The 18,258-nt window shown below is 46.7% G+C and overlaps 1 protein-coding gene across 11 annotated transcripts in view; it reads left to right on the top strand.

The window, feature by feature from the left end:
* ANKDD1A (ankyrin repeat and death domain containing 1A) overlaps positions 1-16,672 on the top strand; it is a 36,945-nt gene extending 20,273 nt beyond the window's left edge. For 8 of the 11 annotated variants that reach the window (XM_032297158.1, XM_032297159.1, XM_032297156.1 and 5 more), the window contains 9 exons: positions 1,824-1,922; positions 2,476-2,574; positions 5,428-5,526; positions 6,450-6,548; positions 7,775-7,873; positions 8,895-8,990; positions 12,386-12,590; positions 15,158-15,289; positions 16,276-16,672. In XM_032297158.1, the coding sequence (XP_032153049.1) occupies positions 1,824-1,922; positions 2,476-2,574; positions 5,428-5,526; positions 6,450-6,548; positions 7,775-7,873; positions 8,895-8,990; positions 12,386-12,590; positions 15,158-15,289; positions 16,276-16,337 (990 nt within the window). In that variant the 3' untranslated portion in view covers positions 16,338-16,672. The remainder of the gene's footprint in view (positions 1-1,823; positions 1,923-2,475; positions 2,575-5,427; positions 5,527-6,449; positions 6,549-7,774; positions 7,874-8,894; positions 8,991-12,385; positions 12,591-15,157; positions 15,290-16,275) is intronic. The other 3 variants (XM_032297157.1, XM_032297160.1, XM_032297166.1) reach the window with 3 other exon arrangements.
* The last annotated feature ends 1,586 nt before the right edge of the window (positions 16,673-18,258 follow it).

Below are 18,258 nucleotides of genomic sequence, written 5' to 3'. Positions count from 1 at the left end.
TTCCTGGTTCACCTGCTTCCTTCGTGTCTCTGAACACAGAGATTTCACGCTGTGACTGCATTTCCCACTGTGGGTCCCGGCGCGCAGCAGCCAGCCTACAGGCGCTATGTGTGTCTGCAGAGAAGCTGGCAAGGAGGGGAAGACAAAGCTGTTCAGGGCTTTTAAAAAATATTTTAAATTTTTATTATTTTTAGCTGAATTCAACTTTTTTTTTGAGACAAGATCTTGCTCTGTTGCCCAGGCTACAGTGTAGTTGTGCAATCACAGCTTACTGCAGCCTCAACTCCCCATGTTCAAGCAATCCTCCTGCCTCAGTCTCTCCAGTATCTGTGACTACAGGCATGCACCACCACATCTTGCTAATTTTTATATTTTTTGTAGAGACAGAGTCTCACTGTATTGCCCAGGCTGGAATTCCTGGGCTCAAGCTATCTGCCCATCTCAGCCTCCCAAAGTGCTGTGATTACAGGTGTGAGGCACTGTGCCTGGCAGGGAGATCCCTTTAAAGGACAACATCAAGCAGGAAGACCTCAGCAGGGGCCACTTCTAATACAAAGTACGTTGGGATCTCTGCCCTGCCCAATGCAGCTGCTTCTCTTGGCTATGTCACTGTCATCTTTAGACTTTCCAAGTGCAAAGCAACTCAAGTTCCAGAGGAAACATGTTGAGCTCTCTATATGATCACCTGAAGACCCTCCTACATTACTGACTCATTGAACACTCTACTGAGTGTTGGCCATGTGCCCCAGGCCCTATTCTAGGCACTTAAGGAAACTTCAGAGAACAAAATAGATGCACAGCCCTGCTCCTGTGGTGCTTATGTTCCAGCAAGAAGAGTCAGACATGTGGAACCAACCCAAATGCCCATCAATGATAGACTGGATTTAAAAAATGTGGTATATATACACCATGGAATACTATGCAGCCATAAAAAGGAATGAGATAATGTCCTTTGCAGGGACATGGATGAAGCTGGAAGCCATCATCCTCAGCAAACTTAACACAGGAACAGAAAACCAAACACTGCACTATCTCATTCATAAGTGGGAGCTGAACAACGAGAACCACACAGACACATCAAATACCAGGGCCTGTTGGGGGGTGAGGAGGGAGAGCATCAGGACAAATAGCTAATGCATGCGGGGCTTAATACCTAGGTGACCGGTTGAGAGATGCAGCAAACCACCATGGCACAGGTTTACCTATGTAACAAACCTGCATGTTTTGCACCTGTATCCCAGAACTTAAAGTAAAATTAAAAAAAAAAAAAAAACAAGAGTCAGACAATAAACACTAAGCGCACAGTCGGTGACTGTGTTAGCAGGTGATCTGCGTGGTGGGGAAAGGAAAAGCAGAGCAGGAAAATAGGCTCAGGAGGACAGAGGAAGGGTTTGCAATTTCAGAATGTGGGCCGGGTAGGCCATGCTACTCAATGAGAAATCAACATCTCACACACAGACTTGAGGGAGGAGGGTGACTGAGCCAAGCAGCTGCCTGGAACAGCATGAGCTCAGGGGAGAGTTGCTGGGACCTTGAGCAGTGAGAAGAGATGGATTTGGGGGACCCGAGGTGGGACTGACTTCAGATGGGTACATGGAAAGTAGAATTAGTTTTGTTTAATTTTTAAGCAACGTGCCTGCCTTAAAGTGTAACGAAAGAAAGACCAGGGTCTGGCCCTTGAACATGCCCCTGGTTGTAGTTTTTGGCACAGTTCTTAGGCGCAGGGTGGCACCCACCCAGTGTGCATGGCTGCAGCTCATCGCAGCTCTGTGATTCTGGGGCTCTGTGGTCTGCTGGCCTCTCAGGAGCCCTTTTTCTGGCAGGAGGGGAACACAGCCCTTCACCTGGCTGCTGGCCAGGGCCATGTAGCTGTGCTGCAGCGACTTGTGGACATCGGGCTGGACCTGGAGGAGCAGAATGCGGTGAGTCACCACTTGGGGGATGCTGAGATGTGTGACTCTGGCTTGCTGTCTGCCTTCGAGGAAGCCTCAGCCAATGGTGAGGAGGCTGAGGGCATGATCTCACACTGAGAGTCCACTAGGGAATGACAAGTGGCAGCACAGAACTCCAGGCTTAGTGGTGGCGCTTGGCATGATGGATCACCAAAGAAGTGAGACAGAGAGTGTTTGTTCAAGGAAGGGAGAAGTCGCCATGGACAGGATGGTCAGGGAGGGCTTCCTGGAATAGGAGGAAATAGACAGCAGGGAGCAGCTGGGACAGCCTGATAGGGGAAGAATGTGAGCAGAGATGTAGAGCCAGGAGTGACTATGCCATGTGTGTGCTCCACAAAGTGAGGACATCAGTGTGAGGCTCATGTGACCACAAACAAGAAAGCTCGTTGTTCCCAGGGGCAGGGCAGTGGAGCGTTCAAGGGGCCCTGGGGCCGAGGCAGAAGAGGTGTCCTCTCACTGTGGGATTGGGGGTCCCTTGGGTGGGCCTCCCCGCCATCCTCATCACTCTCCTTGTGTGTTGCAGGAAGGTCTGACCGCCCTGCATACGGCTGCTGAGGGGACCCACCTTGACTGTGTGCAGCTCCTTCTTAGGGCTGGAAGCAGCGTGAACGCACTCACCCAGGTAGCCAGGCCCTCCTAAGACTGCCGTCTGCTGTTGGCTGCTGAGCCATAACCATGTCGGAAGTAACTGCCACAGTGATTCCTGAACACTGAGTGAATAGAGGCTTCTAGGCAGCAGGCCAGGTTCTGATCTTGGCTTCTCCACTGCTGAGCCCTGTGACCCAGAGCAAGTTACTTAACCCCTCTGAGCCTTGTTTCCCAACTATAAAGTGGGATGACATTTACTTTTTTACATAGTGGAGAGGATTAAATACCTAACACAGTGCACAGGACGTAATACAGCCCAACACCTCAACACCTGTTAGTGTTTTTTTTTTTTTTTTGAGATGGGTGTTACTCTGTCACGCAGGCTGGAGAGCAATGGCGCCATCTTGCCTCACTGTAACCTCTGCCTCCTGAGTTCAAGCCGTTTTCCTGCCTCAGTCTCCTGAGTAGCTGGAACTACAGGTGTATGCCACCACACCCGGCTAATTTTTGTATTTTTTTGGTAGAGATGGAGTTTCACCATGTTGGCCAGGTTAGTCTTGAACTCCTGACCCCAAGTGATCCTCCCACCTCAGCCTCCCAAAGTGCTGGTATTATAGGTGGGAGCCATTGCACCTGGCCCTGTTACTGTCTTCCATTTGTTGAGCTCTTGATAGTTCACAAAGCCCCTTTGTAACTGTTACCTCAGAAAAATTCTACCCATTTTGCAGATGAGAAAACTGGAGCTTAGAGGGCACTTTCTCAGGTTCACAAGCTAGTAAGAGGCAAAGCTGAGTTTCGAAGCCTGTTCCCCTGACTCCACAGTGCCACCCACTGGTGAAGCTTTCCCCTGACAAAGCTGGGGCTTGTGTGACCCTGGACGAACCTCTTCTCTCTCTCCCCACTGTCCTCATCAATTCTGCCGGTAGAAATTCTTCTCTATGACCTGGAAAGCTGGGATGTGGCCTTTCTTTATGTAATGAGTTGGTGTTTTTGCTTTGCTTTTTAGTTTTGAATCAGTGACAAATAACCTTTCTGGCTGGTTGAATGGCTTCAGGTTCTGTAATTCTTGCTTTGTTCTAAATGTCAATAGTATAGCAGCAATATTAATAATAAATAATATGACCAAGCACAGTGGCTCACACCTGTAATCTCAGCACTTTGGGAGGCTGAGGTGGGTGGATCATGAGATCAGGAGATCGAGACCATCCTGGCTAACACGGTGAAACCCCATCTCTACTAAAAATCCAAAAAAAAACTGGGCATGGTGGCAAGTACCTGCAGTTGCAGCTGCTCAGGAGGCTGAGGCAGGAGACTTGCTTGAACCCAGGAGGCGGAGGTTGTGGCGAGCCAATATTGCGCCACTGCACTCCAGCTTGGGCGACAAGAGCCAGACTCCATCTCAAAAATTAAAACCAAAAAATCAACAATATAAATAGCAAAAACAGTTCAAAAACAGAGAATTAAAATGTTATGCTAAAAAATTATTTCCCCACTGCTTAATTTGACTGGCTTTCTAAAAAAAAAAAAAAGTAGGCTAGATAAGGTGGCTCATGTCTGTAATCCCAGCACTTTGGGAGGCTGAAGCTGGAAGATTGCTTGAGCCAGGAGTTTGAGGCTGCAGTGAGCTATGATTGCACCACTGTACTCCAGCCTGGGCGACAGAGTGAGACCCTGTCTCAAGAAAAAAAATAAAAGAGAGACTGGGGAGGTTGCACCCAGCTGGGTGGCCACTGTGTTGGGGCTGGAGCTGTTCATCACGCCAGGGCTTGTACTCCAGCCTCCGATTGCAGTTTCTGGCAGAGGCCACATTCCATTTCAACACTCCCACTCCTCTTAGAATGTCATGCTGCAGGGTCTGGGAGGAGGTGGCAAGCCCACGGTGACTGCATTTCCCATTATGAGATGGACTGAGTCCCACACAACCCAGGTGCTCACTCGGTTGGGACTTTAGCAGGATGGCTAGCTAGTCCTGGTTTGACCCATACTGTCCTGATTTTAAAATGGAAAGTCCCACATCTCACGAACTCCTCAATCCAGGGCAACTGAGACAGTGGATCACCTTAGTAGGACTTGCCTGGTGTGTACCTTGTGTAAGGTGATCACTGGATCACGTTGGGCTTTGACTGAAAGAGACTTTGAGGCCCACCGAGATCACGTGTCCATTCTGGCTCTGCCAGGATCCTGTTTGGATGCGCCAAGACCAGCTTGTGCTGAGCAGTGCATGCTGGGTAGTGTCTGCTCTGTACTGGCAAATCTTACTTGTCTTCCTCTTTGAAAACCACCTCCACCCCAGTGGCTCACACCTGTAATCCCAGCACTTTGGGAGGCGGAGACGGGTGGATCATAGGGTGAGGAGTTCAAGACCAGCCTGGCCAACATGGTGAAAACCTGTCTTTACTAAAAATACAAAAATTAGCTAGGTGTGGTGGCGGGTACCTGTAATTCCAGCTACCTAGGACGCTGAGGCAGAATTGCTTCAACCTGGGAGGTAGAGGTTGCAGTGAGCTGAGATCATGCCTCTGCACTCCAGTCTAGGTGGCAGAGCAAGACTCTGTCTTGTAAAAAAAGGAAAAGAAAAGAAAAGAAAAAGAAACCAATTCCTTAGAGTTGATCATCTGCATGTCTTTACCAGCCATGGAATTGGGCAGGCTTTAGTCTACATTCCTGTGTTTGTAATAGGAGGTGAGGAAAAGACTGAGACCATAGTGAGTTTCTTTTACTGGTCACCAGGCCTGGGAAAGTAATTGATTTTCCAGCCTTAGTTTAATAGGGATGATACTCCCAGAGGGGTTGTGACACTCAAATGGAAAAATGAATCTCAAAGAGCTTTGCGAACCTCAGCAGAAGGGGTCCTTGTGACATTGCATTGATGCCTGTTTCCTTCTAGAAAAACCTGAGCTGCCTTCACTATGCAGCCCTCAGTGGCTCAGAGGACGTGTCTCGGGCCCTCATCCACGCAGGAGGCTGCACCAATGTAGCTGATCATGTAAGTGTGGGTACAAGGGTTGAAGGGAGTCTCCTTTGCAAAGCCTTCCATGAGCACACTGATGAAGCACAGGGGGAAATGGGCACATCAGACCCTTGGGGTTGGGATGCGGGCCAGGAGTAGGGGAGCTGGCAGCACTTAGGAAAGTCAAATACTGTTGTAGCTGGAATAGGATCAGAAGCTAAGCTCACAATTCCTCTTAAATGAATTATCAGCTTGTGTTTTCTGCTCATTTATGCATTGGGGTTTTTTTTTTTTGTTGTTGTTGTTTTTTGTTTTTTTTTGAGAGAGAGTCTGGCTCTCTTGCCCAGGCTGGAATGCAGTGGCGAGATCTTGGCTTACTACAACCTCCACCTCCCAGGTTCAAGCAATTCTCCTGCCTCAGCCTCCTGAGTAGCTGGGACTACAGGTGCCTGCCACCATGCCTGGCTCATTTTTGTATTTTTAATAGGGACAGGGTTTCTCCATGTTGGCCAGGCTGGTCTTGAACTCCTGACCTCAGGTGATCCGCCTGCCTCGGCCTGCCAAAGTGCTGGGATTACAGGCATGAGCCACGGTGGCCGGCTGAGAATCTTAAGGTATCGTTTCTAGGAGGGACCACGGCAAACGTCACTTGACAGATGAAGAGTAGCAGAGAAGGGAAATGATTTGCCCAAGGTCACATAGTGAGTTTCTGACATAGCAGGGGTCTTGCCCTTGTGTCTTCAGACCCTCACCCTCACCCACCTAGGGGCTCAGTTTTGGGCTCGAGGAATTCAAGCTTTGCGACCATAATTGCCTAAGGCCACCCATGTCATCCAAGAAGCTAAAAGGGCCAAACCCAGAAACACTGTACCCTTCCCTCCTTCTGTCTCCAGCACCAGCCTCCAGCTGGGCAGTCCTGGGACGGACTCATTGATTGATTCGTGTATCTCCTCCCACAGCAGGGCGCCTCTCCTATGCATCTCGCTGTCAGGCACAACTTCCCTGCCTTGGTCCGGCTCTTCATGAACTCTGACAGTGACTTGAATGCCATGGACAATGTAAGTGGCTACAGAGACCATCCGGGCCCCAGGGAGCTTCTGGAAACCTCCCAGGCTGGCAGGGCTTGGCTGTGGTCTCCTAGCATGGCCCAGAGTTGAGGAATTGCTCTTTTAGCTCTTAAAAGGTAATTTGAATAGTTGTTGAAGGAAATATCATTTTGTTCTTCATTCCCCTCTTTTGAATATTTTGGGTGTTCCCAAGTTTTGGCCATGATCTATAACATTGCAGTGAACATCTTTTTACGTTCAATCTTTTCCTTTCATTGCTTTTTTTTCCTTAGGGAAAATTTCCAGGGCAGGGGTGACGGAGGCAGTCTTGTGTAACAAGAGGCCTCTGAGTCCTGAAGCTGTGATCAGTAAAGAGCCCTTTTAAATCCTGTCTACACAATCTACCCACCAGCCATATAATTCTCAATACCAGCAAGGGCATGGCACACAGAGCCACTGGGAGTCAAAAGCAATTTGACAGAATATATCATATATCTTTAAATGATATGCATTAGCACTGCTGGGAACTGAGCCTTGAGAAACATATTAAAAGCTCATGCATAGAGATATTCATTGCAGTATTGTTTATCAGTCTTCAATTTGAAAATGGCCTAGGCAGGCATAGTGGCTCACGCCTGTAATCCCAGCACTTTGGGAGGCTGAGGTGGGTGGATCACAAGGTCAGGAGATCAAGACCATCCTGGTTAACATGGAGAAACCCTGTCTCTACTAAAAATACAAAATTAGCTGGGCATGATGGTGGGCGCCTGTAATCCCAGCTACTCAGGAGGCTGAAGCAGAGAATCGCTTGAACCTGGGAGGTGGAGGCTGTAGTGAGCCGAGATTGCACCACTGCACTCCAGCCCGGGCAACAAGAGCAAAACTCTGTCTCAAAAAAAAAAAAAAAAAAAAAGAAAATGGCCTAAATATTTAATCATAGGGAAATAGGGAAGCAGTTAGGTAAATTATGGCATAAACAGACTATTATGGAGTTATCAAAATGGTGTTTATCAGAGTTTATAGTACATAAAAAGTGTTATGTTGGGGTAAAAAAATAAGATGCAAAATGTACATACATATAGGATGATCTCATGTATGTAAAACCAACAAGCTAAAAACATTCTGCGTTAAAGAAAAGAGTAGAAGAAATATACTAGGATCATTGTGGGGGTTGACTTAGGATGGCAGGCCACCCCTATATGCTTTTCACTCACCTGTTCCCTTGGCTTCTCTCCTAGAGGCAGCAGACGCCCCTTCACCTGGCTGCAGAGCATGCGTGGCAGGACATAGCAGAGATGCTCCTCATTGCTGGGGTTGACTTAAACCTGAGAGATAAGGTACCTCTGCTTACAACCCACCTCACTTCAGGCTTTCATGGCTCCCCCTTTGCCAAAGACCCTGCTACAAATGCCTCCTCCCTCCTCCCTCTCAGGGTGTTCAAGGACTGCCATCCTTTCTATACCAGCTCAAATGCAGCCTCCTCCTCTACCACCTTCCCCTGTCTCTACTGAGGTCCCCCCCGTCTCTGGTATAGGCCTGTGAAATGATTGCTTTCTTCTTTATGGCCCCCATCAGACTGCAAGCTCCTGAGTCACCTGGTGGGGTGGGGGAGTAGAATACCACAGCACTGCCTAACAACCCCCACATGTGAGACAGGGTTTGGGGAAGTTTTCCAGCTCATTGTACCTCTGGGACAGCTACTTCTGCAGGCGCTGGTGGTCTCAGAAGAGCCGAAGACTTGGTATGAGGCTGGGAGGTCACAGGCATATGAGGGGAAGGGCACTTGCACATGTGACTAAGCGAGGTCAGCCTGTGATGGTGTGGGTAGAGCTGGGGGCCAGGATCAGACCCTGAAGCTGGACCTAGGAGGGGACTCCCTGCTTTGAGCTAGGCCCTGGGCAGCTGGTCAGATGTAGAGAGGAGCTTCCCATCTCACTGCAGGTCTGTGGAGGCCTGGAGAAAAGGGGGCCTGATTGGAGGTGGGCAAAGGTGACATGATCAGCCCACGCCCCCATCTCTGGGCTCTGGTTTCTTTATCTGAAAAGTGGGTTGGAACCCCTTTTTCACAGAGGATGTTGAAGAAGTAATGAGGGCTGAGTTTCATAAGCGCTAAAGCTTCCTAATTTCTAAAGAAACACAAGAGGTGGTCATTGGAATTATGTATTGCTGTTCCTTTATTCTATTTGTAACTTTTCCATTTCCCCATCATACCCAGAAAACCAGAAAACCTTTCTGCTGTCAGCGTAGACTGCTGGAAACTGCTTCCTGTGGGCAGGAGGGTTTGTCCTTAGTATTAGAGGCCCTCGTGCACCCCCTCCTGTAGAAACTCTGGCTTCTCTTCTTGCCTCTTAATTGCAGCAGGGAAAAACTGCCCTGGCAGTGGCCGCCCGCAGCAACCATATCAGCCTGGTGGACATGATCATAAAAGCTGATCGTTTCTACAGATGGGAGAAGGTATGGAGGCCCCATGCTTTATCTTAAAGGGAGTGATTCTGGCTCCAGATGGAGCTGTATTTGAACCCCAGCCCTGACCAATTCTGGGTCTCTCAGTCTCCATGTGGGTGAAAATCATCACCTTGTATGCTATCACAGTTGTTTGTGAGGATCTGGTGATGGGCAAGTGTCCAAACACACTGAAACAAGGCAGACTGAGGTCCATGCCAGCGTGGAGATACTGCCAGACACTGCTGTAGCTTCTGGCTGATGAAAATGCATGTGTGAATATATACAGACATGTGTGAAAAAGAGATGGCAGATTCCATCTCATGCCATCTCCAGGTGATTGGAACTGCTGCTTGGGATGTTATGCTCGGGCCACTTTCTGAGCCAGAAGTAAGTGTGCTGGGATTGATTAGCAATGTATGCTGTGGACTTGGGACAGAAGATTGGCAGAATGTTTGCTAATCCAGTTAGCAAATGGGGGTAGGGAGTTTTTTTGGTGTCCTTGGGTTGTTTTTATATACCGAAAATAAGTTTGTATTTACTTCACTTTTCAAAGTTAATACAGATGGTCCCCAATCACAATGGTTTGGCTTATGTACTTCATGATGGCACAAAAGCGATACACATTAAATAGAAACCATACTTTAAGTACCCATGCAGCCATGCTGCTTTTCACTTCAGTATTCAATAAATTATGTGAGATATTCAGCACTTTATTATAAAATCAGCTTTGTGTTAGATGATTTGGTCCACTATGAGCTAATGTAAGTGTACCGAGAACATGTAGGTTAAGCTAAGCTATGATGGTCTGTAGGTTAGAGGGATTCAGTGCATTTTAAACTTATGATTTTTTTTTTTTTTTTTTTTTTTTGAAACGGAGTCTCTCTCTGTCACCCAGGCTGGAGTGCAGTGGCAAAATCTTGGCTCATTACAACCTCTGCTTTCTGGGTTCAAGCAATTCTTCTGCCTCAGCCTCCTGAGTAGCTGGGACTACAGGCCCGTGCCACCAAGCCCGGCTAATTTTTTGTATTTTTAGTAGAGACAGGGTTTCACCATGTTAGCCAGGATGGTCTTGATCTCCTGACCTCGTGATCCACCTGCCTCAGCCTCCCAAAGAGCTGGAATTACAGGTATGAGCCACTGCACCCAACCAACTTATATTTGTATCGAAACATAACCCCATCATAAGTAGAGGGGCATCTGTATTGAATGTGGTAAATTACAAATTTTAAAACCTAGTTTTTCTTAAACTTTAAAATCCATTTTATAAATCTTATTATTCTATTTATACAACTAGTAAATTTTTCCAGGCAGTTTCAAGGAAGTCTTTTGATTAATGTTGGGTCCCGTGTTTAAACGTAGTTAAACTACCTTAAACATTTAAATGGAACGAATAAATTTAATATAATAGATTTTCTTTTTAAGCACTTCAAATGCTTCTTAAATTCTTATTCTAATATGACCATTAATTTAAACTTATAAATAATCTCAAATATCTTAAACATTTCAATGTGGTTTACAAACTTAGTAAACTTCTTTTATCCCTTTTAAATAAAAATTACTGTTTCAAAATCAATTGGTGGATAAATTTAGGAATCATAAGATGTTCTCTCACTGATATGCTAGATTCTCTTAAACATTACAACCCCTTTATATATAACAGATTATTCCTAAATAAAATCCCAAAATGTTAATACTGAGGGTTTTACTAACTGACTCATCTCTCTGCTGATTACTAAGCCACTTCAGGCTTTACAGTTCCTCACCACTAAGGCAGTGGCTGCATATCAGAATCACAAATCCCCCCTGGGCCCCCAGAGCAATTCAGGTAGAATCTCTGAGCTGGGGGCCAGGCATCAGTGGTTCTTAAAGCTCCCAGATGATCTCAATGTGCAAACGGGGCTAAAAACACTGCCCCAGGGGACCAGTTTTTAATACCCCAGGTGAGGACCAAGCTTCACCTCACATTGATTGCTAGAGACTGTTGACCATGATGTAAACTTTGAAATTGCAGACACCAGGGTGATTTTCTTCACCCTGAATTTAACAACCAGAACTCTGCATCCATTCCCTTTAGATGGGCTTAGGCTTTTGTGGGCTTCATTTATGCTATGATAGAATTCCTTCGTAACCTCTAATTTCATTGCCTGCTTTGCTAGAAAGGATTTTGTAATCCCACCCTTTACTCACCATTGCAGTTCAGCAAATCTGATTCTTGCCCTGCTAGTTTTGGCCAAAGCTTCGGAGTCCTTCTGCTGATGCCCATGCTATAAGAATACAGGAGCCAGGCGTGGTGGCTCATGCCTGTAATCCAAGCACTTTGGAGGCCAAGGCGGGTGGATCACCTGAGGTCGGGAGTTCAAGACCAGCCTGACCAACATGGTGAAACCCCATCTTTAAAAAATAAAAAATTAAAAAAAAAAGAACACAGGAAAGAGGCTGGGCACAGTGGTTCATGCCTGTAATCCCAGTAGCACTTAGGGAGGCCGAGGCGGGTGGATCACCTGGGGTTAGGAGTTCAAGAACAAGCCTGGCCAACATGATGAAATCCCATCTCTATTAAAAATGCAAAAAAAAAGGCCGGGCGCGGTGGCTCAAGCCTGTAATCCCAGCACTTTGGGAGGCCGAGGTGGGCAGATCATGAGGTCAAGAGATTGAGACCATCTTGGCCAACATGGTGAAACCCCGTCTCTACTGAAAATACAAAAATTAGCTGGGCATGGTGGCGTGCACCTGTAGTCCAAGGTACTCGGGAAGCTGAGGCAGGAGAATTGCTTGAACCTGGGAGGTGGAGGTTGCAGTGAGCCGAGATTGTTCCACTGCACTCTAGCCAGGCACCTGACAACAGAGTGAAACTCTGTCTCAAAAAAAAAAAAAAAAAAAAAAAAAATACACACACACACAAAAATGACCCGGTCATGGTGTAGGTGTAGGTTCCTGTAATCCCAGCTACTAGGCTGGGGCAGGAGAATCACTTGAACCCGGGAGGCAGAGGTTGCAGTTAGCTGAGATCAGACCACTGTACTCTAGCCCAGGCAATAAGAGCGAAACTCCATCTCAAAAACAAACAAACAAAACACAGGAAAGAGAGGCACCTGACTGGAGGAATTTGGAAAGGCTCCCTGGAAGTGGCACTTGGGTGTCTTTTGACCATGACAGTGAGGTTGAGAGTCAGGAAGGTGAGCAGAGGAATTCCGGGAGGAAGAACAGTGGCAGCAACTTGGGTTCCAGAGATCAAGGCAGAGCATGGAGTGAGAAACCAGGAGAGAGGATGTTAAGTCTCCAGCCCTTGCTGACTCCAGCTCCTAGGCCAGCAGAGGTGGTAGGGTCATAGGGCCTTGGCTCTGCATTGCCTCTGTCCAGGATCATGAGGGACAGCTTCTGCACTTTTGGGATCTGTCCCACAGGACCACCTTTCATGCAACGACTCCAGTGACCCCTCTGGGAAGAGCTTGTCCTTTAAGCAGGACCATCGGCAGGAAACACAGCAGCTCCGCTCTGTGCTGTGGCAGCTGGCCTCTAGATTTCTGCAGCCCCACGAGTGGAAGAAGCTGGCATATTCCTGGGAGTTCACAGAGGCGCATGTCTATGCCATCGAGCAACAGTGGACAGGTACCACCTTGCCTCTCCTCACCCCAAGCAACCAGTGGGCAGAGGGGTGGGGGGGCACCTGAAGTGTGTTCAGTTTTCTGTGCTTCTGGGGAAAGAGCCTGTGCAACCCACAGCCTGTTCTCACACCGTCCAATACACCTGGTGCTCTGTCCCTCCTCCAGGCCTCTGCACAGGCTGCACACTCTGCCCCTCCCTCCCCACTGATTGTGAATTTCACATTCTTCACCAATCAGCCCAAACTGATACCCACTGTTTACACCTAAACTAAAGTCATTCTTGGTAAAAAGAAGGGGGCCTGCTGTTGTCACTATTATTCAACATCTATGTGGAAATTTTAGCCCTGGTACTAAGGTTTGAAAAAGAAATAGAAATAAGGAAGGTTAATATTGGAAAGGAAGAGAGAGACTTATTAATTTCACATGGTATACTTATTTTTTTATTTTTTATTTTTTTGAGACGGAGTTTCACTTATGTTACCCAGGCTGGAGTGCAATGGCGCAATCTCGGCTCACCGCAACCTCCGCCTCCTGGGTTCAGGCAATTCTCCTGCCCCAGCCTCCTGAGTAGCTGGGATTACAGGCACACACCACCATGCCCAGCTAATTTTTTTTTGTATTTTTAGTAGAGACGGGGTTTCACCATGTTGACCAGGATGATCTCGATCTCTTGACCTCGTGATCCACCCGCCTCGGCCTCCCAAAGTGCTGGGATTACAGGCTTGAGCCACCGCGCCCGGCCTCACATGGTATACTTATATACATAGGACGTCCAGAGGAATCAACTAAAAAAAAAAAAAAAAATCTAAGAATCAAATAATTCAAGGAAATGGCTAAATATAGAAAATATACTAACACCACAGAAATTCTACACACCATTGCTAAATGGGCAAATATATAGATATAGAATCTTTTAAAAGAGATTCCATTTACAATGGTGTGTATGTTTTATCTGGAAAACTAAAAGACAAATATAGATGACACATATGAATAAAACAATAATGGTTCAACTATAAAAGATGATTTGTGTAAACGGAATGACATTCTGTATTTATGGCAAGAAAAATTATCATATAGATATCAGGTTTTTCCCCAATTAGATTAAAACTTTGATCCAGTTTTAATCGAAATAGGAGGTTTTTGAAACTTGACTGAAGTATTCTATAATTTGTCTGAAACAATAAACAGGGATATATAAGTGAATATTCTGGGGGGAAAAATAAAGTGGATCTAAGCCAGGCAGACTCAGCCTTTTATAAAGCCCAAATAAAATTAACATAAAGAGATACCTGGGCCAGGAGCTGTGGCTCACACCTATAACCCCAGCACTTTGGGAGGCCGAGGTGGGCGGATCACGTGAGGTCAGGAGTTTGAGACCAGCGTGGCCAACATGGCGAAGCCCTGCCTCTACTAAAAATACCAAAAATTAGCTGGGCGTGGCAGCATACACCTGTAGTCCCAGCTACTCCGAAGGCTGAGGCATGAGAATGGCTTGAACCCGGGAGGCGGAGGTTGCAGTGAGCCGAGATCATGCCACTGCACTCCAGCCTGGGGGATACAGTGAGACTCTGTCTCCCAAAGAAAAAAGAAAAAAAGGTATCTGACACCAAAATTTGCAAATTGATCAGTGGAATAGAGCAGAGAGTCCAAAAGTAAACCCTGCTATAGATAAGAACTTTCATACATGATAAAGAAGCCCTTGTACACAGTGGTGGGGGCAGAGATATTGAATAAATGGTGTTGAGATGGCTGGGTCAAGCAGAAGTGCCACCATACCAGGGGCAGCACTGTGAGGACATGCCTGCTGAGGGGCCCAAGAGGGACACGGAAGGTCAGAGGGGCGAACAGAGTGATCTGGACCTGATGGGTGTGGTCCAGCATCTGTCTGTTCCCCCAACACAGGAGAGCCAGCTGAATCACAGGATTTAATACCATGTTAACCCCATGTCAACACTGAATAGTGTGGGCAGTTATTTTCTAAACATGGTTGTATGTTGGAACCATCTGGGAAGCTTTAAAACCGTTAAATGCCTAGGCTGCACCCAGACCCAGGTACATCAGAATCTCTGGGAATGACATGGGCCCTGGGTGTTTCCAAGGAGCAGCTGAGTCTGAGAACCATTGGTGCAGCCAGCTCTGTCTCTGACTAAGCTGTATTCTCATCTGTAAATTAGGCCACTAGCATGCAGGGCACAGATTATTTTGAGCAGCCAGAGAGGTGAAGTGTACAATTTGTGCTGTCACAGCAATGAATGTCAGTTCTTTCTTCATTCAGAGTAACACCCACAGAGTGTATAGTGGGTGTTCAGGAGAAGGCCTGTGGCTGGGGAGGTTCTAGGGACCAAGACACAAACCCTTCCCACCCTATCTGAGAAGCTGCTCCTCCACTCCCCTTACCCATCTCCAGGCTGAGCTTGGCTGGAGCATGGAGAAGGGCCTTGGAGGCTTTTGGCCCCTGTCCCACCTGGGCATGCTCAGGAGGTGGTACAGGGTGGCATAGACAGGTGCTCTGGTTAAGGGGCCCCATGGGCTCCTTCTCCCCCTCTCTCTCTCCTTCCTCATTGTCCTCAGGCACCAGGAGCTACCAGGAGCATGGCCACCGAATGCTGCTCATTTGGCTGCATGGCGTGGCCACAGCTGGTGAGAACCCCAGCAAAGCGCTGTTCGAGGGCCTTGTGGCCATTGGCAGGAGGAGCCTGGCTGGTAAGAGTGTACTCTGCTGGGCTTCTTCTCAGGAGCTGGCTGGCCCCCACTGGAATGCAGCAGGGCCCTCCAAGGGCTGCTCAGACAAGCATGCTGTGATGTTGGCTCTGGGCCTTCCAGATTCCTCCTCCGAGCCCTGCCCTCTTTTCCCTTGGGCAAGTGACAGTGCCTCCTGGCTCTGGTTTCCCCATTTGTGCAATGAGGGTGTTGACCCAAACTGAACCCTATGACCGTCACAGCCCCCGAACCAGTGATGGCTATCCATAATCTCTTCCTTACTAGCCTTCTATACCTCGATATTTTTTTTCCATTTTGGAATAAGCCTGGAACTATCTTCAGACTTCTTTTTCACAAACATCAAGACATAGGAGCCAAAACTGACTTAACATGAGTTGAACCAGTCAAATCTGGTCAAATAAACCTCCTGAGGTCATTAAAACTTATTTGAGTATGCCAATCCCAAAAGCCTGATTTGGGATTCAGAGTGTTCTGTGGAACCATCAGACAAGCATGATAGAAGGTTCTAGTACTAAGCCCTTGCTAAAAACAAAATCAGTTCGTGATGAAAAAGCCTTAAACGCTGTGATATCCATTGACATAGTACATAATGGGGCAACCACAGAAGGGCTACTAGGCAGTCACTGATAGTTGTGAAGGCTCCATTAGTTATGAAGCAACAAAGAAAACCATTTCTGACATATTTCTAGCATATTACTGAGGGAAATATTTCTAGCATATTATTGAGGGAAAAAAGGAACCCCCCTCCCCGCCCACCACCCTGCAACTACTGTAGGCAAGGTGGAAAAGCTAAGAGTCATTTCAGGGTAGAGGGATTAGGGACGCTACCTTTCTTTTCCCAAAATGTTCTTAAATATAGTTGTTGCATCTTCTTTTAACACAAAATCTGGCAGGCAATTAAAACATAAAACCAGCCCTGTGAGGCAGAGCTTAGGTGACAGAGGCAATAAGATTCTTGTTTTTAACAGAAAACATCAGGAAGAAAGTAAACGCGGCCCCGAGTGCCCCCAAGAGGTGCACAGCCATGTAACCAGAGGGGCCGGACCTTCAGGGATGTGGGACCTCAGAGTGTGGAGCCATGTGAACAGAAGATGACCACCATTTAAGAGCTTTTAAAAAAAATCACTGTTAACAGACCTGCAACTGATTCTACTGAAATGCACAGTCATGCAGAGCCAAGCAGGCAAATGTTTTGTATAGTAATATTTTTCATGAGGATGGGTCCAGGGGCTGTTTCAGGTTTCGTGGGTAATCCCATCACACAGGTATGGTCCTTTGGAGCTCTTGGCTCACTTCTTTTTTTTTTTTTGAGAAGGAGTCTCACTCTGTCGCCAGGCTGGAGTACAGTGGTGCAATCTCGGCTCACTGCAACTTCTGCCTCCTGGGCTCAGGCGATCCTCCTGCCTCAGCCTCCCGAGTAGCTGGGATTAAAGGCATGCGCTACCATGCCCGGCTGATTTTGTATTTTCAGTAGAGATAGGGTTTCACCATGTTGGCCAGGCTGGTCTTGAACTCCTGACCTCAGGTGGTCCACCTGCCTTGGCCTCCCAAAGTGCTGCGATTACAGGTGTGAGCCACTGTACTTGGCCATCTTTTGGATTCTTAAAACTTAAGAAAAATTCTAAAACATATTTGTGATCTATTACCTCATGAGACATGATAGGGGAAAAAATAGACAACTTTACCGCTAATTTATATTTAATTAGCATCTTTTGTTTCCTAACATATATGCTGTGAGCAAAATATATGCTCTTACTCTAAATCCTTCTGAGCTACACTTTAAGCATGAAAATTGTTTTGTTTTTTTTTCGAGACCACGTCTTGCTCTCTCACCCAGGCTGGAGTATAGTGTCGAGATCTTAGCTCACTTCAACCTCCGCCTCCCGGGTTCAAGTGATTCTTGTGCCTCAGCCTCCTGAGTAGCTGGGATTACGGGGCACACCATCACACCTGGCTAATTTTTGTATATGTATCAGAGATAGGGTTTTGCATTTTGGCCAGGCTGGAAAATTGAAACATAATTTCACAATTATTCCTCCTCCCACCTTAAGTAACAAGAGAATAATGTGTGTTATTACCTTACACATATGAATAAATGCTATAGTTTATCACAATTACAATGTGTTTTCTCAAAGGTTATTTTACTTTGAAATTACAAAAATTATTTTTAGTTTTCCAAAATTTTATCTTTAAACCTAAATAAATGTTCACGGATGTACAAATGTTTACTGAGAGTCTCATATTTATACTTTTCTTCACAGCACTATAAAATTGGACTTGGAAAATTTGGACAACCATTTACCAGTGCAATTTTTATTCTTTTTTCTCCTGATTATTTGACGAAACTTGTATCCCACGTTGTAGTTGTTCATGTGTCTGCTTCTACTGTGTATTGTAAAATGATTAACTATTTCCCAAAATAGTATTTCTCTCAGCAGATATTTCTTTGATACTACCATGTATTGTGTGACTTCTGGAAAAGTAAAGCGACCTCCCTGCTCTCAGTGAAGAATTTTATTAAAAGAATAATTACAATTTAAAAAAAAAGAAGATATAGGGGCTGGGCATGGTGACTCACACCTGTAATCCTAGCACTTTGGGAGGCCGAGGTGGGCAGATCACAAGGTCAGGAGATTGAGACCATCCTGCTGGCTAACATGGTGAAACCCCTCTCTACTAAAAATACAAAAAATTGGCCAGGCATGGTGGCTCACGTCTGTAATCCCAGTATTTTGGAAGGCCAAAGCGGGTGGATCACCTGAGGCCGGGAGTTCGAGACTAGCCTGACCAACATGGAGAAACCCCATCTCTACTAAAAACACATTAGCCAGGCGAGGTGGCACATGCCTGTAATCCCAGCTACTTGGGAGGCTGAGCTAGGAGAATAGCTTGAACTTGGGAGGTGGAGGTTGCGGTGAGCTGAGATCATACCATTGCACTCCAGCCTGGGC

This window comes from Sapajus apella, unplaced genomic scaffold, assembly GCF_009761245.1.
Source record: "Sapajus apella isolate SASKATOON/1434 unplaced genomic scaffold, GSC_monkey_1.0 scaffold37, whole genome shotgun sequence".
Classification (NCBI taxonomy): Eukaryota; Metazoa; Chordata; class Mammalia; order Primates; family Cebidae; genus Sapajus; species Sapajus apella.
This window is presented reverse-complemented; position numbering and strand designations above follow the sequence as displayed.